The sequence below is a fragment of the Bos indicus x Bos taurus genome, chromosome 23, assembly GCF_003369695.1.
Source record: "Bos indicus x Bos taurus breed Angus x Brahman F1 hybrid chromosome 23, Bos_hybrid_MaternalHap_v2.0, whole genome shotgun sequence".
Lineage (NCBI taxonomy): Eukaryota > Metazoa > Chordata > Mammalia > Artiodactyla > Bovidae > Bos > Bos indicus x Bos taurus.
Window position 1 is genome coordinate 4154038 of NC_040098.1, and position 15725 is coordinate 4169762.

At 39.3% G+C, this 15725-nt stretch overlaps 1 protein-coding gene across 4 annotated transcripts in view; it reads right to left on the reverse strand.

Moving 5' to 3' along the window:
- Nucleotides 1-15725, reverse strand: part of LOC113881224 (E3 SUMO-protein ligase ZNF451-like) — a 91118-nt gene that overhangs the window by 34369 nt on the left and 41024 nt on the right. For all 4 annotated transcript variants that reach the window (XM_027524062.1, XM_027524065.1, XM_027524061.1 and 1 more), the window contains 3 exons: nucleotides 14535-14661; nucleotides 2333-2486; nucleotides 1700-1847 (listed from right to left, as the gene is read on the reverse strand). In XM_027524062.1, the coding sequence (XP_027379863.1) occupies nucleotides 1700-1847; nucleotides 2333-2486; nucleotides 14535-14661 (429 nt within the window). The remainder of the gene's footprint in view (nucleotides 1-1699; nucleotides 1848-2332; nucleotides 2487-14534; nucleotides 14662-15725) is intronic.

A 15725-nucleotide genomic window follows, 5' to 3' on the forward strand; every position in this document is an offset into this window, starting at 1 on the left:
TAAAAACTGAAAAAAATCCAAAGGTCCATCAACATGAGAATGAATAAGCAAATTGTGCTATATTATTCACAAATAAAAAAGAACAATGAACTAAACAATATGGATGAATTGTACAGATGCTATGACAAATACAAAAGAGTACATACTATACATGATTCCATTTACATAAAGATCTAGAGGAGATATGTCAATGTAAGGTAGGAAAAATATCCGAACAGACTGCCTGGGGATGAGACGGTGGGAGATGACCAGGAAGGGAAGGATGGGTTGACAGCTGTATCCAGTCTACAAATCATAAAGGTTAAGGGGGCAGAGGGCTAGGTATGAAAAACACATGAAAAAAATCATAAAGGTTAAGATTTGTATACGTCAATAAATTGAAACAATACGTCAGAAACAAAGAACTATAAACAATCATTAAGCATGGTAAGGCGCATAAAGATGTATAAGAATGGTGGTGTTGAGCATTATCAAAGTTGGGAGATGGATAAATAGGGTTCACTATACTAGTCTGTTGACGTGCATACAGTGAAATTTTCCATGAAATAATTAAGAATAAAAATCCTGGCAGAATGAGGATTTGAATGCATGAACTCAAGAAATACAAGTCAGAACTAGGACTGTTAACATCAGTAATTACACCGAGTTTATACAGAATAATTATACTCAGCTGCCTGTTTTTTTGAGAATGTATTTTACTTGAAAATTTGTGAAAACAACTGTTCTAAGTAAACAAACCCAATTGTATCACTTAGTAGATATAAACTTTTAATGCATGTTAAAGAAATAAGGAGGGGGGAGACCTAAGAGAGCATCAGATGCAAAGTACAGTCTTTGAATTATGAATCCAACAAACCAAATGTAAAAAACTTCAGGAAGTGACCAGGGAAAATTTGATAACTGATCAGATATTTGATGATATTAAAAAACTAGTTTTTTAGGTATCATGGTATTACAGTTATTTTTCTTAAAAAAAAAAAAAAAAAAAAAAAAGAGCTCTTATCATCCATAGGTATATCCTGGAGTATTTACAGATATAATGACAAGATTTGCTTCCAAAGTAAGAATTTCCAGGGATGAAAGTGTCATGTAGTGACAACTACCGAAGCCTGGTGACAGCCCATTAATATACCTAATGGGCTTACTGTATTCATTACTTTTGTATATTGCTTGATAATTTTCATTGTAAAGACAAAAATATCACACTCGATTATTTGATCAATTTGGCCTTTGATTGACATGCATTTTTTCACACATTTGTCATACTTTCCATGCTAGCTGAATCAAAGCCAACATTCTATCTTAACCCTCTCCTCCCACAGGCACAACCCTCAGCAACCCACATGAAACTTGGAACTGTCAGTTTGTTTTACATTTACAGCAGTATCAATGAATCCACTTTTCTCACACTTCTCCTCTTATTCATGTCACTTCATGAAGTTTTTTACATTTGCTTTGTTGGATTCATAATTCAAAGACTGTACTTTGCATCTGATGCTCTCTTAGGTCTCCCCCTCCTTATTTCTTTAAAATGCATTAAAAGTTTGTATCTACTAAGTGATACAGTTGGGTTTGGTAAATTTGGGTAATGTCCAGGCAAATAGCCATTCTCATTTTAAAGGAGAGAAACACAGAATATAAAACTATTTGTTGAATCCCCCTGCTGGTGAAGAGCCTTTTGGGCAGGACCAGTACAAACCTGAAATGGGCAGTAAGCTCCATGTGGGAACGCAGGGTCTGGTGGCAGGCCACACACTTAACTTGAAATGGAACATCTTTGCACAGAGAGATCAAAAGTTTCTTTGCAAAAGATGGAAATGATATTGGCTGTGCCACTGCCTTGTCATCTGAAAGACAAAATGAACTATAACTTGCAAAGATTTGAGTGGAGTGACCCGGCCTTCCTCCCCTCTGCCTTTTCATAACATCCGGTTAGTAAGTGAAAGAAGATAATTATTTATGTGATAAAAATCTATGAAAAGTCATTTTCTAGCTTCAATTAAATGCAATGGATGCTGAACTCATGCTCAGACTAAAATCTGAGTTTAAATGCAGGGATTTACAAAACAGATATACAAAAACATCATTGTACATAAATGTTTTCTTCCCAAGTTTGTCTTCATTCCTCAAAGTAAACCTTACTCTTATGTACAGATAAATATTAAGAATCTTTTTTTTTGAAAAATAAAAACTGAGATAAACATCTTTCACTTTCATGGTTCTCAAAATTAATGTGAAAATAAGTTATCTCAAGAATTATCTGAGATGTACAGTAAATCAGCAAACGTTAAAGGAGTTTAATAATTTTCATCAGAAGAGAGTATGAACATACCACCCAGTTTAAAACTCTGATGGAAATGATTCTTTCCAGACATATGCTTCAAACACTCATCCTTGCTGCTAAAAAGGAGGAAGCAATTTGGACACGCAAAACACTGAATAATCTGAGGAAGAAGGTTGTTTTTATGTCCATCATCTGCAGCTTCCTAAAATATAAGGCAAAGCTATATTATAGACAACTAAAATCAATATTCAGTTTCTTAAGTCAACTTTCAAAATACCCTATTTATTATACATTTGGAATATTTTGTATCAGTTTTTAACATGAAAACTTTTCTTCCCTGTGAACTGTGGAATTGTTTTATCATAAATAAGGTCCCATATATAAATTTTTAAATTTTTTCCTTAAAAACAAATTGTTACCATCTTTCTGTGATAATAAAGATAAAAGTATGTTTGCTTTCTAGACATTTTTTTATAAATGTATATGCAATATTATATAAATGCATAAATGTTTTCATATCACATATGTTTTCTTATGTTTTGCTTTGCCCACTCTGCAATATAACCTATGTTTACAAATATGTATTCTTCCATAAATCTCTCCATGTTTGTCATTTATAAAAAATACATAAAAATAAATATACAAGGGGAACTGCCATTGTTTTATCAAATATTGTTATCTTACAGATCTTCTGCCTCTCAGTTTTCTTATTCCATAATTCCTAACAGAAATCCCTAAAAATCAGCTGGTGTCACTCTAATTTATTCTTTGTAATGATCACAAACTACTTCATGGTGTGGATCTACTAAGATTTAGTCAACTATTCATTTTCAGGCTTTTTTTTTTTGCCACTACAATGATTTTGGAAATATATTTATAAAAATATATTGTTGACTACATATCCTTATTATATTTACTGCTTTTCCCTCATCAGGAGTGGCCCTATTGGGTTAAAAGTTTTTGGTAATTAAAAGATATTGTGTAATTGCTGCTCAAAAGATTCTACCAATTCAGGTTCCCTAGCACTAAATGAGTCTGGCACAGGCTTTTATGGACCTTATTTTCATGTCTGCAGTCTTATAGACATGTGCTGTGTTAACTTGCCTTTCCTGTCTACTTGTGCTATGAGCTTTCATTCATATAATTCTGTGTGTTGCTTACTCCATTCCAGTCTCGGGTTTTATTTTTTCCCCTCTGGTCAACCTGTATTCATTCTTTGTTATCAAACTAACCCTGTCTCATCCTCCATCTTTAAAATATTTTTCATCAAACACCTATCTATTAATTTTGTATATGGTCACCTTAAAATTCTGATAGTCAAACGGGCATGCCTTTTGTCCAGGTTTCCAAACCTGGTTAAGAGCTTCCTCTATTTCTTTATTTTTGTTTTTATTTCCATTATTCTAGGTGGGTCACAAGGATCTTGCTGTAATTTATGTCAAAGAGTATTCTGCCTATGTTTTCCTCTAAAAGTTTTCTAGATTCTGGCCTTATATTTAGATCTTTAAACCATTTTGAGTTTAATTTTGTGTATGGTGTGAGAAAGTGTTCCAGTTTCATTCTTTTATAGGTGGCTAACAAGTTCTCCCAGCACCACCTGTCCTTTCTCCATTGTCAAAGATAAGGTGCCCATAGGTGCGTGGATTTATTTCCAGGCTTTCTCTCTTGCTCCATTGGCCTATATTTGTTTTTGTGCCAGTACCATACTGTCTTGATGACTGCAGCTTTGTAGTACAGTTTGAAGGCAGAAAGATTGGTTCCTCCAGCTCCATTCTTCTTTTTCAAGATTGCTTTGGCTGTTCATCAAAACTTTACAAATAATAAATGCTGGAGAGGGTGTGAAGAAAATAGAACCCTCTTACCCTGTTGGTGGGAATGCAAATTGATAAAGCCACTATGGAGAACAGCATGAAGATTCCTTAAAAAAAAAAAAAAAAACAACTAGGACTAAAACTGCCATCAGTTAAGTTAGTCGCTCAGTTGTGTCTGACTCTTTGCAACCCCATGAACTGCAGCACGCCAGGCTTCCCTATTCATCACCAACTCCCAAAGCTTACTCAAACTCATGTCCATTGAGTTGGTGATGCCACCCAACCATCTCATCCTCTGTTGTCTCCTTCTCTTCCTGCCTTCAATCTTTCCAGCATCAGGATCTTTTCCAATGAGTCAGTTCTTCGCAGCAGGTGGCCAAAGTATTGGAGGTTCAGCTTCAGCATCAGTCCTTTCAATGAATATTCAGAACTGATTTCCTTTAGGATTGACTGGTTGGACCTCCTTGCAGTCCCAGGGGGCTCTCAAGAGTCTTCTCCAACACCACAGTGTTGGTGAAGTTCAAAAGCAGTTCAAAATTCAAACAGTTCAAAAGCATCAATTCTTCAGCATTCAGCTTTCTTTATGGTCCGACTCTCACGTCCATACATGACTACTGGGAAAACCATAGCTTTAACTAGATGGACCTTTGTCAGCAAAGTAATGTCTCTGCTTTTTAATATGCTATCTAGGTTTGTCATACCTTTTCTTCGAAGAAGCAAGTGTCTTTTAATTTCATGGCTGCAGTCACCATCTGCACTGATTTTGGAGCCCAAGAAAATAAAGTCTGTCACTGTTGCCATTATTTCCCCATCTATTTGGCGTGAAGTGATGGGACCAGATGCCATGATATTAGTTTTCTGAATGTTCAGTTTTAAGACAAAATTTTCACTTTCCTCTTTCACTTTCATCAAGAGGCTCTTTAGCTCTTCTTCATTTTCTGCCATAAGGGTGGTGTCATCTGCATATCTGAGGTTATTGATATTTCTCCCGGCAATCTTGATTCCAGCTTGTGCTTCCTCCAGTTCAGCATTTCTCATGATGTACTCTGCATATAAATTAAATAAGCAGGGTGACAATATATAGCCTTGACGTACTCCTTTCCCAATTTGGGACCAGTCTGTTGTTCCATGTCCAGTTCTAATTATTGCTTCCTGACCTGCATACAGATTTCTCAAGAGGCAGGTCAGCTGGTCTGGTATTCCCATCTCTAAGAATTTTCCACAGTGTGTTGTGATCCACACAGTCAAAGGCTTTGGCACAATCAATAAAACATAAGTAGATGTTTTTCTCTGGAACTCTCTTGCTTTTTCGATGATCCAATGGATGTTGGCAATTCGATTTCTGGTTCCTCTGCGTTTTCTAAATCCAGCTTGAACATCTGGAAGTTCATGGTTCATGTACTGTTGAAGTCTGGCTTGGAGAATTTTAAACATTACTTTGCTAGCATATGAGATGAGTGCAATTGTGCAGTGGTTTGAACATTCTTTGGCATTGCCTTTCTTTGGGATTGGAATGAAAACTGACCTTTTCTAGGCCTTTGGCTGGAAACTACCATATGACCCAATAAATCCCACTCCTAGGCATATATCTCAAGGAAACAATAATTGAAAAAGACACATATACCCCAATGTTCACTGCAGCACTATTTACAATAGCTAGGCAATGGAAGCAACCTAGATGTCCAATGGCAGATGAATGGATAAGGAATACTACTCAGCTATAAAAAGGAACATGTATGAGTTAATTCTAATGAGGTGGATGAACCTAGAGCCTATATTACACAGCATGAAGTAAGTCAGAAAAACCAGTATATATTAACATGTTTATATGGAATCTCAGAGAAGGTGATGGCACCGCACTCCAGTCCTCCTGCCTGGAAAATCCCAGGGACGGAGGAGCCTGGTGGGCTGCAGTCCATGGGGTCGCAGAGGGTTGGACACGACTGAGCGACTTCACTTTCACTTTTCACTTTCATGCATTGGCGAAGGAAACGGCAACCCACTCCAGTGTTCTTGCCTGGAGAATCCCAGGGATGGGGGAGCCTGGTGGGCTGCCATCTATGGGGTCACACAGAGTCAGACACGACTTAAGTGACTTAGCATAGCTATTGGGAATCTAGAAAGATGGTACTGTTGCTCCTAATTGTAGAGCAGCAAAAGAGACGCAGACGTAAAGAACAGAGTTTTGGACACAGTGGGGGAAGGAGAGGGTGGCATGATTTGAGAGCATAGCATTGAAACATATACATTACCATATGTAAAACAGAGAGCTAGTGGGATCTGCTGCTGAGAACCTAGAGAGGCAGGGGTGGGATGTGGTGGGAGGTGGGAGGGAGGTTCAAGAAGGAGGGAACATATGTGTACCTATGGCTGATTCATGTTGATATATGGCAGAAACCATCACAATACTGTAAAGCAATTATCCTCCAACTAAAAATAAAAATATAAAAAAAATCCTGATCCCCACAAAAATAAAAATTTTAAAAAGAGCCTCCTCTATCCCAAAATTGGAAGTATTTTTCAGCGTATATTTATATGTGTATGTATATGTACGTGTGTTTGTGTATAAATATAATTTAACTTGTTAATGGTCTTTAGAGTAATAGCCTTAAAAGTTGTATTGTGTCTTCCTAAATTTCTATCATTAAGTATACACAATAGTTTGTGTAGTTGCTTATGAGATGCAACAGGAGGGGGGATAGGAAATTCACATTCATACTAAGTACTTATGGTTCAAATGTGCTTTTCCAGTTAATCCTTACAATAACCCATGAAGTACTATTTTCATTATTTACTAATGAGAAAGCTAAAGTTTAGGTAAGTCAACAAAATCAGCACTGCCCTTCCAGCTGCACCCTCAGAAGACAGAGGGCTGCCATCCACCCAGCTTTATAGCTTTGGTGGGAAATCCTATGCTCTTTTCGTCACTCTTCATCCATTTTATTTTGGTGACAGCGTGTAAAAGATAACCCCTAGTCTGACTTTGTACATTCTGATTAGAAGGTTCCAAAAAAGAGCACTAAAAGCATTTACTAACTTATACACATAACTTACCAATTTACACACATGGCCCCTACTTGAAGAACTCTAAGAAAATAAGCTGTAGTTCAAATGTGAGTTATAACTGGATTCAAAACAAGTTTGTTTAAATTGTCTGCTCAATAGAATAAAATTGTGATTCCACATAAAATTTTATGGGAATATACCTAATTGCAAAGGTATAGCATATTTGCAAATATCTTCCAAAAACCAGAAGGAATGGGAAATATGATGTCTGGTAAGTTAAAAGTACTCAAATCCCTTTTACCACTGTATTTCCAGTCATACTAAATCAAAATACACCATAGAAATTAGAACCACAACAAGATACCACATCACACACACCCCTAGGATGGGTATTTTATAGACAGATAATAGTGCTGGCAAGGCTGTGAAGAAACGGGAGCCCACACACTGTGACCAGGAAGGCAAGCTGACACACTGCGCTGGGTAACAGTTTGCAGTTCTTTAAAAACTTAAGCATAATAACTGAATGGCCCAACAATTAGCTCATTAGAGAACTGAAAACATAGGACCACACAAAGACTTGTACATTTGTTTCTGTCAGCATTATTCACAACAGTCAAAAACGGAAATAACCCACGTGTCCACCAGCTGAACTGACAAACAAAAGTGGCGCATGTTCACACGATGGAAAATTATTTGGCAACAAAAAGCATGAAGTACTGACACAAGCTACAACAAGGACAAGCCCTGAACACACGATGGGAGGTAATGTCTGCTCACCCACAAGGGACGCTGAGGCAGCCTTGGGCTTGCAACACGTCCGCCACCACCCCCCGCACCAGGAGCGAGAAAGGCAGCAAGCTACCTGGGGACAGACCCACTAGCCTGAATGTCAAAAAAAAAAAAAAAGGCTAAACACTTGCTGCTCAAGTATGATCCAAAGACTAGAAGCACTGCCATCACTCAGAAGTTTGTTAAAAATCTTGACTCTAAGGCACAACACTAACCCGCACTTTAAATGACTGGTGCGCACTAAGATTTGAGAGGCACCATTCCAGACAGAAGACACTGGAGACAAAAAGGGAAGGGCAGAAAGGCAAACATAAATTGTGGACAGTTTCACAGAGTTCACTGAAGAGCATCATCTTTATGAAACAGAATGCACAGCTAAGCAATCTTCTAGCGACCTCTTCTGGTTGATTTATGATACGTAATGACAACACCATGCACACTAGCTCATTTTGAGTCCTTGTGATAGACACTCCAAAGAATAAGCAATAAAAAGTCTTTATTAAATACGTATGGCAGGCCCTAAGTGCTTTATAACATATTATGCTTTCTCTCAACAATTCTGGATGAAAGTGTAATGATTTCACTTTAGAGATAAAGAACTAAGCTCACAGGTGTGCCGTGACTTGGTGAGAACACACAGTTAATAAACCTGACATGGAATCCAGGCTTGTCTGACACCAAAGACTTTGCTCTGTTTCACCATACTGCCTCCGGGAAGGCTGAACATTACAAACTTACTTCCCAGAGAGATGGCAAAAGGGAGGCCAAAAGAGCATGGAATGAGCAATTCCTAGAAAGAACGGATAACTAATGAAATTCGGGAAAACACAAATGAGAGTGAGTATTCATTAATTTTAAAGGTTAAAATGCCTATTCAGATTTATTGAAGGAAAAGGATAAATATACTTACAGCATGGAATTAAAAAAAAAACCATGCCCTGAAGGAGTTCTAGTTCTGAAAAGGGTAGAATACTAACAACTCAGTGCAAACAATTCAAAACTGTGTGATGAAGTTGCACCTTTTCCCCTTCTCTCCCCCAACCTGGATCAGGACACTCAGCAGACCTATCATTTCTTTCTTCATGGTGTCTTTTGGGTCCACTTTAAGTTCTTTATTCTAAATGCCCTTATCTAAGTAAACTCTTCTCTCATCTCAAACCTACATTACTGCCAAACTCACCTAAACTGGTCTCCTTGTCCATGTCTTCGAATCCACCCTCAACACGGGTGCCATTCCAATACCACTCAGTCTCTGGTGTCCACCCCCCTCCCCCCAAAAGGAAAAGGACTTTGGTTCTAGAATTAAAGCACTTTAACTCTGAAGACACAAGCATTCTTCTCATCAGGTCACATCCCACAGTCGTGCCAGGACCTGCCCACTACCAAGTTTAAATCCTGTAGCTGTGCAGTCCAGTTACTAGTTGAGTTGGGATCCCCAGGACCACCCCCAGGGCTGGGGGTCTGGCTGGGACTTACAGAATTTGGGGGACAGCTATACTCATGGCTATGGATAGCTATACTCTAATTTATTAGAGCAAAAGGAAACCAAGGGGAAAGGCACACTGGGCAGAGCCCAGAGGAACTAGGTTTAAGATTCCAAAGATCCTCTCCATGGAGACAAACAGAACACACTTGACAATCAACACCACCTTAAAGACTCAGTACCCACCGTACGTGATTCAAGTTGAGCTAGGGCAAAAACCACCACAATATTGTAAAGATGATCCACAAACTGCAGAACAATTATGCCAAAGAAATTCTCGCACTGTTAAGAAAGTGCTAGGACCCACAACAGATTTTCCAGCCTGGGGATCTGGCAAAGGGACTAAGAACCCGCAGGGAATTTGACTTTGGAGGCCAGTGGGATTTGATTACACAACTTACACTGGACTAGGGGAAACAGACTCTTGGAGGGCACAAACAAAACCTTGTGCACACCAGGACCCAGGAGAAAGGAGCACTAACCCAACAGGAGACTGACCCAGACTTGCCTGTGAGTGTCCAGCAGTCTCCGGCGGAGGCGTGGGTCGGTGGTGGCCTACTGCAGGGTCAGTGGCACTGAATACAACAGAGCATGCACCAGACAAGGCAGGACCAGAGATCTAATTGCCAATATCCACTGGATCATTGAAAAAGCAAGACTTCCAAAAAAACATCTATTTTTGCTTTATTGACAATGCCAAAGCCTTTGACTGTGTGGATCACAATAAAATGGAAAATTCTTCAGGAAATGGGAATACCAGACCACCTGACCTGCCTCTTGAAAAATCTGTGTGCAGGTCAGGAAGCACAATTAGAACTGGACATGGAACAGACTGGTTCCAAATAGGAAAAGGAGTACGTCAAGGCTGTATATTGTCACCCTGCTTATTTAACTTATATGCAGAGTACATCATGAGAAACACTGGGTTAAAGGAAGCACAAGCTGGAATCAAGATTGCCAGGAGAAATATCAATAACCTCAGATATGCAGATGACACCACCCTTATGGTAGAAAATGAATAAGAGCTAAAGAGCCTTTTGATGAAAGTGAAAGAGGAGAGTGAAAAAGTTGGCTTAAAGATCAGCATTCAGAAAACTAAGATCATGGCATCTGGTCCTATCACTTGATGGCAAATAGATGGGGAAACAGTGGAAACAGGGGCAGAGTTTATTTTTTTGGGCTCCAAAGTCACTGCAGATGGTGACTGCAGCCATGAAATTAAAAGATGCTTGTTCCTTAGAAGAAAAGTTATGACCAACCTAGACAGCATATTAAAAAGCAGAGACATTACTTCGCCAACAAAGGTCTGTCTAGTCAAAGCTATGGTTTTTTCCAGTAGTCATATATGCATGTGAGAGTTGAACTATAAAGAAAGCTGAGCACCAAAGAATTGATACTTTTGAACTGTGGTGTTGGAGAAGACTCTTGAGAGTCCCTTGGATTGCAAGGAGATCCAACCAGTCCAACCTAAAGGAAATCAGTTCTGAATATTCATTGGAAGGACTGATGCTGAAGCTGAACCTCCAATACTTTGGCCACCTGATGCGAAGAACTGACTCATTGGAAAAGATTCTGATGCTGGGAAAGATTGAAGGCAGGAAGAGAAGGGGACAACAGAGGATGAGATGGTTGGGTGGCATCACCAACTCAATAGACATGAGTTTGAGCAAGCTCTGGAAGTTGGTGATGGACAGGAAAGCCTGGCGTGCTGCAGTCCATGGGGTTGCAAAGAGTAGGACACGACAGCAGCTCAGTGACAACCTTACAAGCCAGTCCGTCTAAGGATGGAAGTCTCGGGCCTGCTGTGTACCCTGCTCTCTGCACCACCCCTATTCCCTACTTGCTATTCTCTGCAGGCTCCTTTCCACCTATCCAAATCCAAGCCTGGAAGACCACTTCTCCTCCGCAGGGCTCTGCCAACTTTTCCAGCTTCTCCTCTCCCCTTCCTCTGAACCTGTTTCCTCTGACGATTACTATTATGGCTTATTCATTCTAGAGCACATGGATTCCCCTCATACTACGGCCACTCGCCAGGGTTCAACAAGACACAGGCTCCCCAAAACTAATGATGGAGCAGACAGCAAACTCACTGCCAAGAGGCACATCTATTCTGGGAACACAGAACTCAATCAGAGACAGCTGAGAGCACAAGTCTCCACTTTGTGTGAACCTACACAGAATCTAGGGTATTACCGACATGACTTTTCAAGAATAGGTCACAGACTAGTAAATTCTGAAAATATGGTTTAAAGAAAAACCTTACTAGTCTTTGGACGTTAGCATTTTACTATTTCAAAATCTAATATTTACTCAGCAAATACCTGAAGTATGAATCTTCGCATAGGTTTTTAGCTACAAGGGTATTTAAGGTGTTACTGTTTATAATGACAGAAAAATGTAAACTAATACATCTAATAGGAAATAAAAAGAGAGGCTTCTCAGCTGGCTCAGTGGGAAAGAATCCACACTGCCAATGCAGGAGACACAGGTTTGACCCCTGATCCAAGAAGATCCCACATGCTGCAGAGCACCTCACCCAGTGGCCAGCTACGACGACAGAGCCTGTGCTCTAGAACCCAGGGACCACAATCACTCAGCCCACAGGCTGCAATTCCTGAAGCCCCTGCACCCGAGGGCCCGTGCTCTGCAGCAAGTGAAGCCACCGCAGTGAGAAGCCTGCACACTGCAGCAACATGCAGCCCCCGCTTGCAGGAGCTACAGAAAACCCACGCAGCAACGAAGACCAGCACAGCCAACCACAAGTAAATAAATATCGTCATACAGAAAACCCACAGAGCAGCGAAGACCGGCACAGCCAACCACAAATAAATAAGTAAATACCTTACAGTCATACAGAATGCCATTCACTTATTTTAAATGTACATACTGATTCAACATTTAAACATTTATGCTTATAACACACTGCTTTTTTAAATTATGAAATAACTTAGATACCTTATCTTATATAAAAATATTTACATATGGAGAAATAACAGAAATATATATATATAAATGTTAATAATGCTTATCTCTATAGTGACAATAGAGTGATATCCCAGTGGTTGCCATGGGGGAGAGGGGGTGGAGATGGGATGGATTGGGAGTTTAAGGTTAGTAAATGCAAACTATAATATTTAGAATAAACAAGGTCCTACTGTATAGCACAGGGAACTATATTCGATATCTTGTGATAAACAATAATGGAGAAGAATATGCAAAGAAATGTCTGTACGTGTAGAACTAAATACTCTGCTGCACAACAGACATTAACACAACACTATAAATCAACTATTCGGGGAGCGAGCTCCGCCCATGGCAAAGGTCATGAGGAAGGAGGCTCGGCATACGCAAAGGGGGGATCGAGCCTCAGGAGTCCCCCTGGAAATTCTCGAGCATCTACCCCCAAAACCAGAGCCTGCCTACTTTCTGCTTTGTGCTTTCACCTACACCTCTGACTTTACGGGGGGCTGTCCCCCACTACCTCTCTCTGAAAAAAGAGTTAGCTTACAGCTCCAGTTAATAATTCCTGGGTGTGACAGCGTTTCAACCTACAAACTCCTTTGGAAATCCTCTAGCCTGCCTGAATAGGTTTTTTTCGGCCACATGTGATTGTTCAGAGCCTCCCAACTGTGAGAGAGAGGAGATGTTCTAAACTGTCTAAACACAGATTCCTTTGAGTTGTTAAAAGATTGATTAGAAATTGTATTGGTGAAGGGTTTTTCACTTATTGGGCCAATGTTTGCTGCTAAGTCTCCATACTCCTTACCTACTGTGTCCTTGGCAGTGTATTGATTGATATAATGGGTGTATAGAAATGTAAGTAGTAGCTCAATGTTTGTAACCTTGGACCCTTGAGTTAATTCTTTTCTTGATGGAGCCCACCTCACTTTTGCCCTATAGGAATGCAGCTTTGTCCAATGCTTTTTTGGAGGCTGGTGCCTGACTTTGGAATAATCACCTTTAGAGAAAAATAAGTTCCTTAAAATGTTAACAGGCCTCCTGGCCAGAAGATGATGTAAATCACCTGAACTTTTGCATATGATAAGTTTGAAAGCCTGGCTTCGATTAGGACCAGGAACTGCTGTCCTTGCATGACTCCGCCCCTTCCCCCATTATCCTCTACGCACAACTTAAAGTATAAAAAACTACTTTGGAAAATAAAGTGCGGGCCTTGTTCACCGAAACTTGGTCTCCCCATGGCGTCCTTTCTTTCACCTTCTAGCTCAATTTTTCCTCTGAGGCGGGGAAGCTCATCAAGCCTACTAATTTTGCCTGGGCTTCTAAGATCTGACCGGGGAGGCCTTAGTGTCTCCTCTCCTTCGGGAGAACAGGAGGACGCCTGCGGCCTTCGTAGGTGACGTAAATTCCCTGCTTTGGAATTTTATTCAGCCTCTTTTCTCCACTGAATTTCCTCACTGAGCTATCCTCATTCTATTACTCTTTACATCTCTAGTTAATATCTAATTGAAGCTATTGTATCCTGACCCTCGCCAACGCCGTACCCGCTTCGAATACCCTGGATCAGCCGGGGCTGGACCCCGGCACAACTATACTTTAATAAATTTTTTTAAAAAAGCGTTTCTTATTTTCTTTTTGTTAGTATTTTAAAACTTTTCCAGAGTGAAAAATATCACATAATTAACATTTTGTAACATTAGTAAGTTAACATTAGTACCTGCTAATATCAAGTCTGATAAACACTTATTACAGGGCTCTTTATTACACTGAATTGAGATTTCACACACTGTGAGTCACGTAACACAACCTTTTAAATACCAGATCTCCTAATACCAGCATTGATAAAGGATCATCACTGACTACATGGCTCTGATATGTCAACCAGCACTGAACAGCAGTGTCCTTAATACCATTCTGATTATCATGTGATTAACTCACAGAACATCTTGAACAAAGTAAGTCAATTTCACAGAGCAATTCAATAAAAAGAGTTTCAATGATAATCTTTAGGACTGTTAGCTTTCAGCTCTCAGGGTTAACTTCCCACAATAACGTTCCAAATCATTTTATTTATCATAGACAATCACAATTTTGATCCTTATGTGCATCACGGTGGACTGCAAGCTTAAGAACAGCAAGAAAACACCCCACGGATCTCCAGGAAAAGAATACCTATCCTTAACTTAGGACATGTTCTTACCTTAGCAAAAAGGTGATCCCTATACTGTTGCTGAGTAACAAAATTTTTATAACATACTACACAAGCAAAGGAGCTGATGAAAGGTCCGTGCAGTGTGATTGTTGGATCACATGGAGAGTGGTCGAACCTACTTGGCAAAACAGAGGGAACATTAGAAAATCTGACATATTCTAGAGGCAGCACTAAGTTGCTTCATTTGTTAAGTCAGACACACACATTCAAGTGTTTGCACTTTTTCTACTGAAGTATTAAATAACGTTCTTTATATTCAAGAAATATCAAGTGGCTCTCATATGCCATGCAATCTCTTGAAACAGTGACCAACAGCTTAAAATTTCAAAAAAGTACTCAAGATACAATAAAATGGATTTAAGCATGTTTCACCAAATTGGTAAACTTCCAGTCTGAAAACTGTACAGCCATTATCTGTTTCTTCTTGCAAGGAACAAAATAAAACTCACAAATAATTGTAAATGAATCACTAGAATAATAATGTCATGTCAAGCTTTCTGGTGCACACCTATTTCCTAAAAATGGCTTTTAATCCTTGTAGTGTCATTTTAATCATTTAACAAATTCGTGTCATTGAAAACTGCCTCAAAGACTTTTTAAAAATTAAAAACACTTAAAATACAGTTATCTGTAGAATACTGAACCCCTCTCCAGAAGGCTCTCACACCAGGGTCAGGCATAAGCAGGATGAGACATCTGGAGAAGGTCAAGAGCCCCAAACTCAACTCCCCTCTTCAAACTATAAGAAGGGGAGACTACGAAGATAAGGACTATTTAACTCCTTTAATATTGCCTTCTCTTGATATTTACTTTCTCAAGCTGTACTATTCAAACTTCAGTAAATTATGGATCTCATAAATAGAACATTTATTATTAATTTTGCTACACTTTGTTTGCCTTTAGCATTTACTTTGCAATGAAATATTATCTTTCTTTGAGCTAGCCCACATATCTGTAAATGCTTTGTGTCTCTTAAAATTTGCTAACGGACTGGATTTCTCTAAAGCTGATCCAAATGTACATCAATGCAAAAAGTCTGGTCAGAATTTTATGAAACATATTAGGACTGAATATCACTAGAATAATCTGACTTCAAGCCTCCTAGGAAGCCTAAGAAATGTAAATTAGAAAAAATTGTATCGTAAGAGTTTGGAACATAAAGCTACAATCGCAATGGCA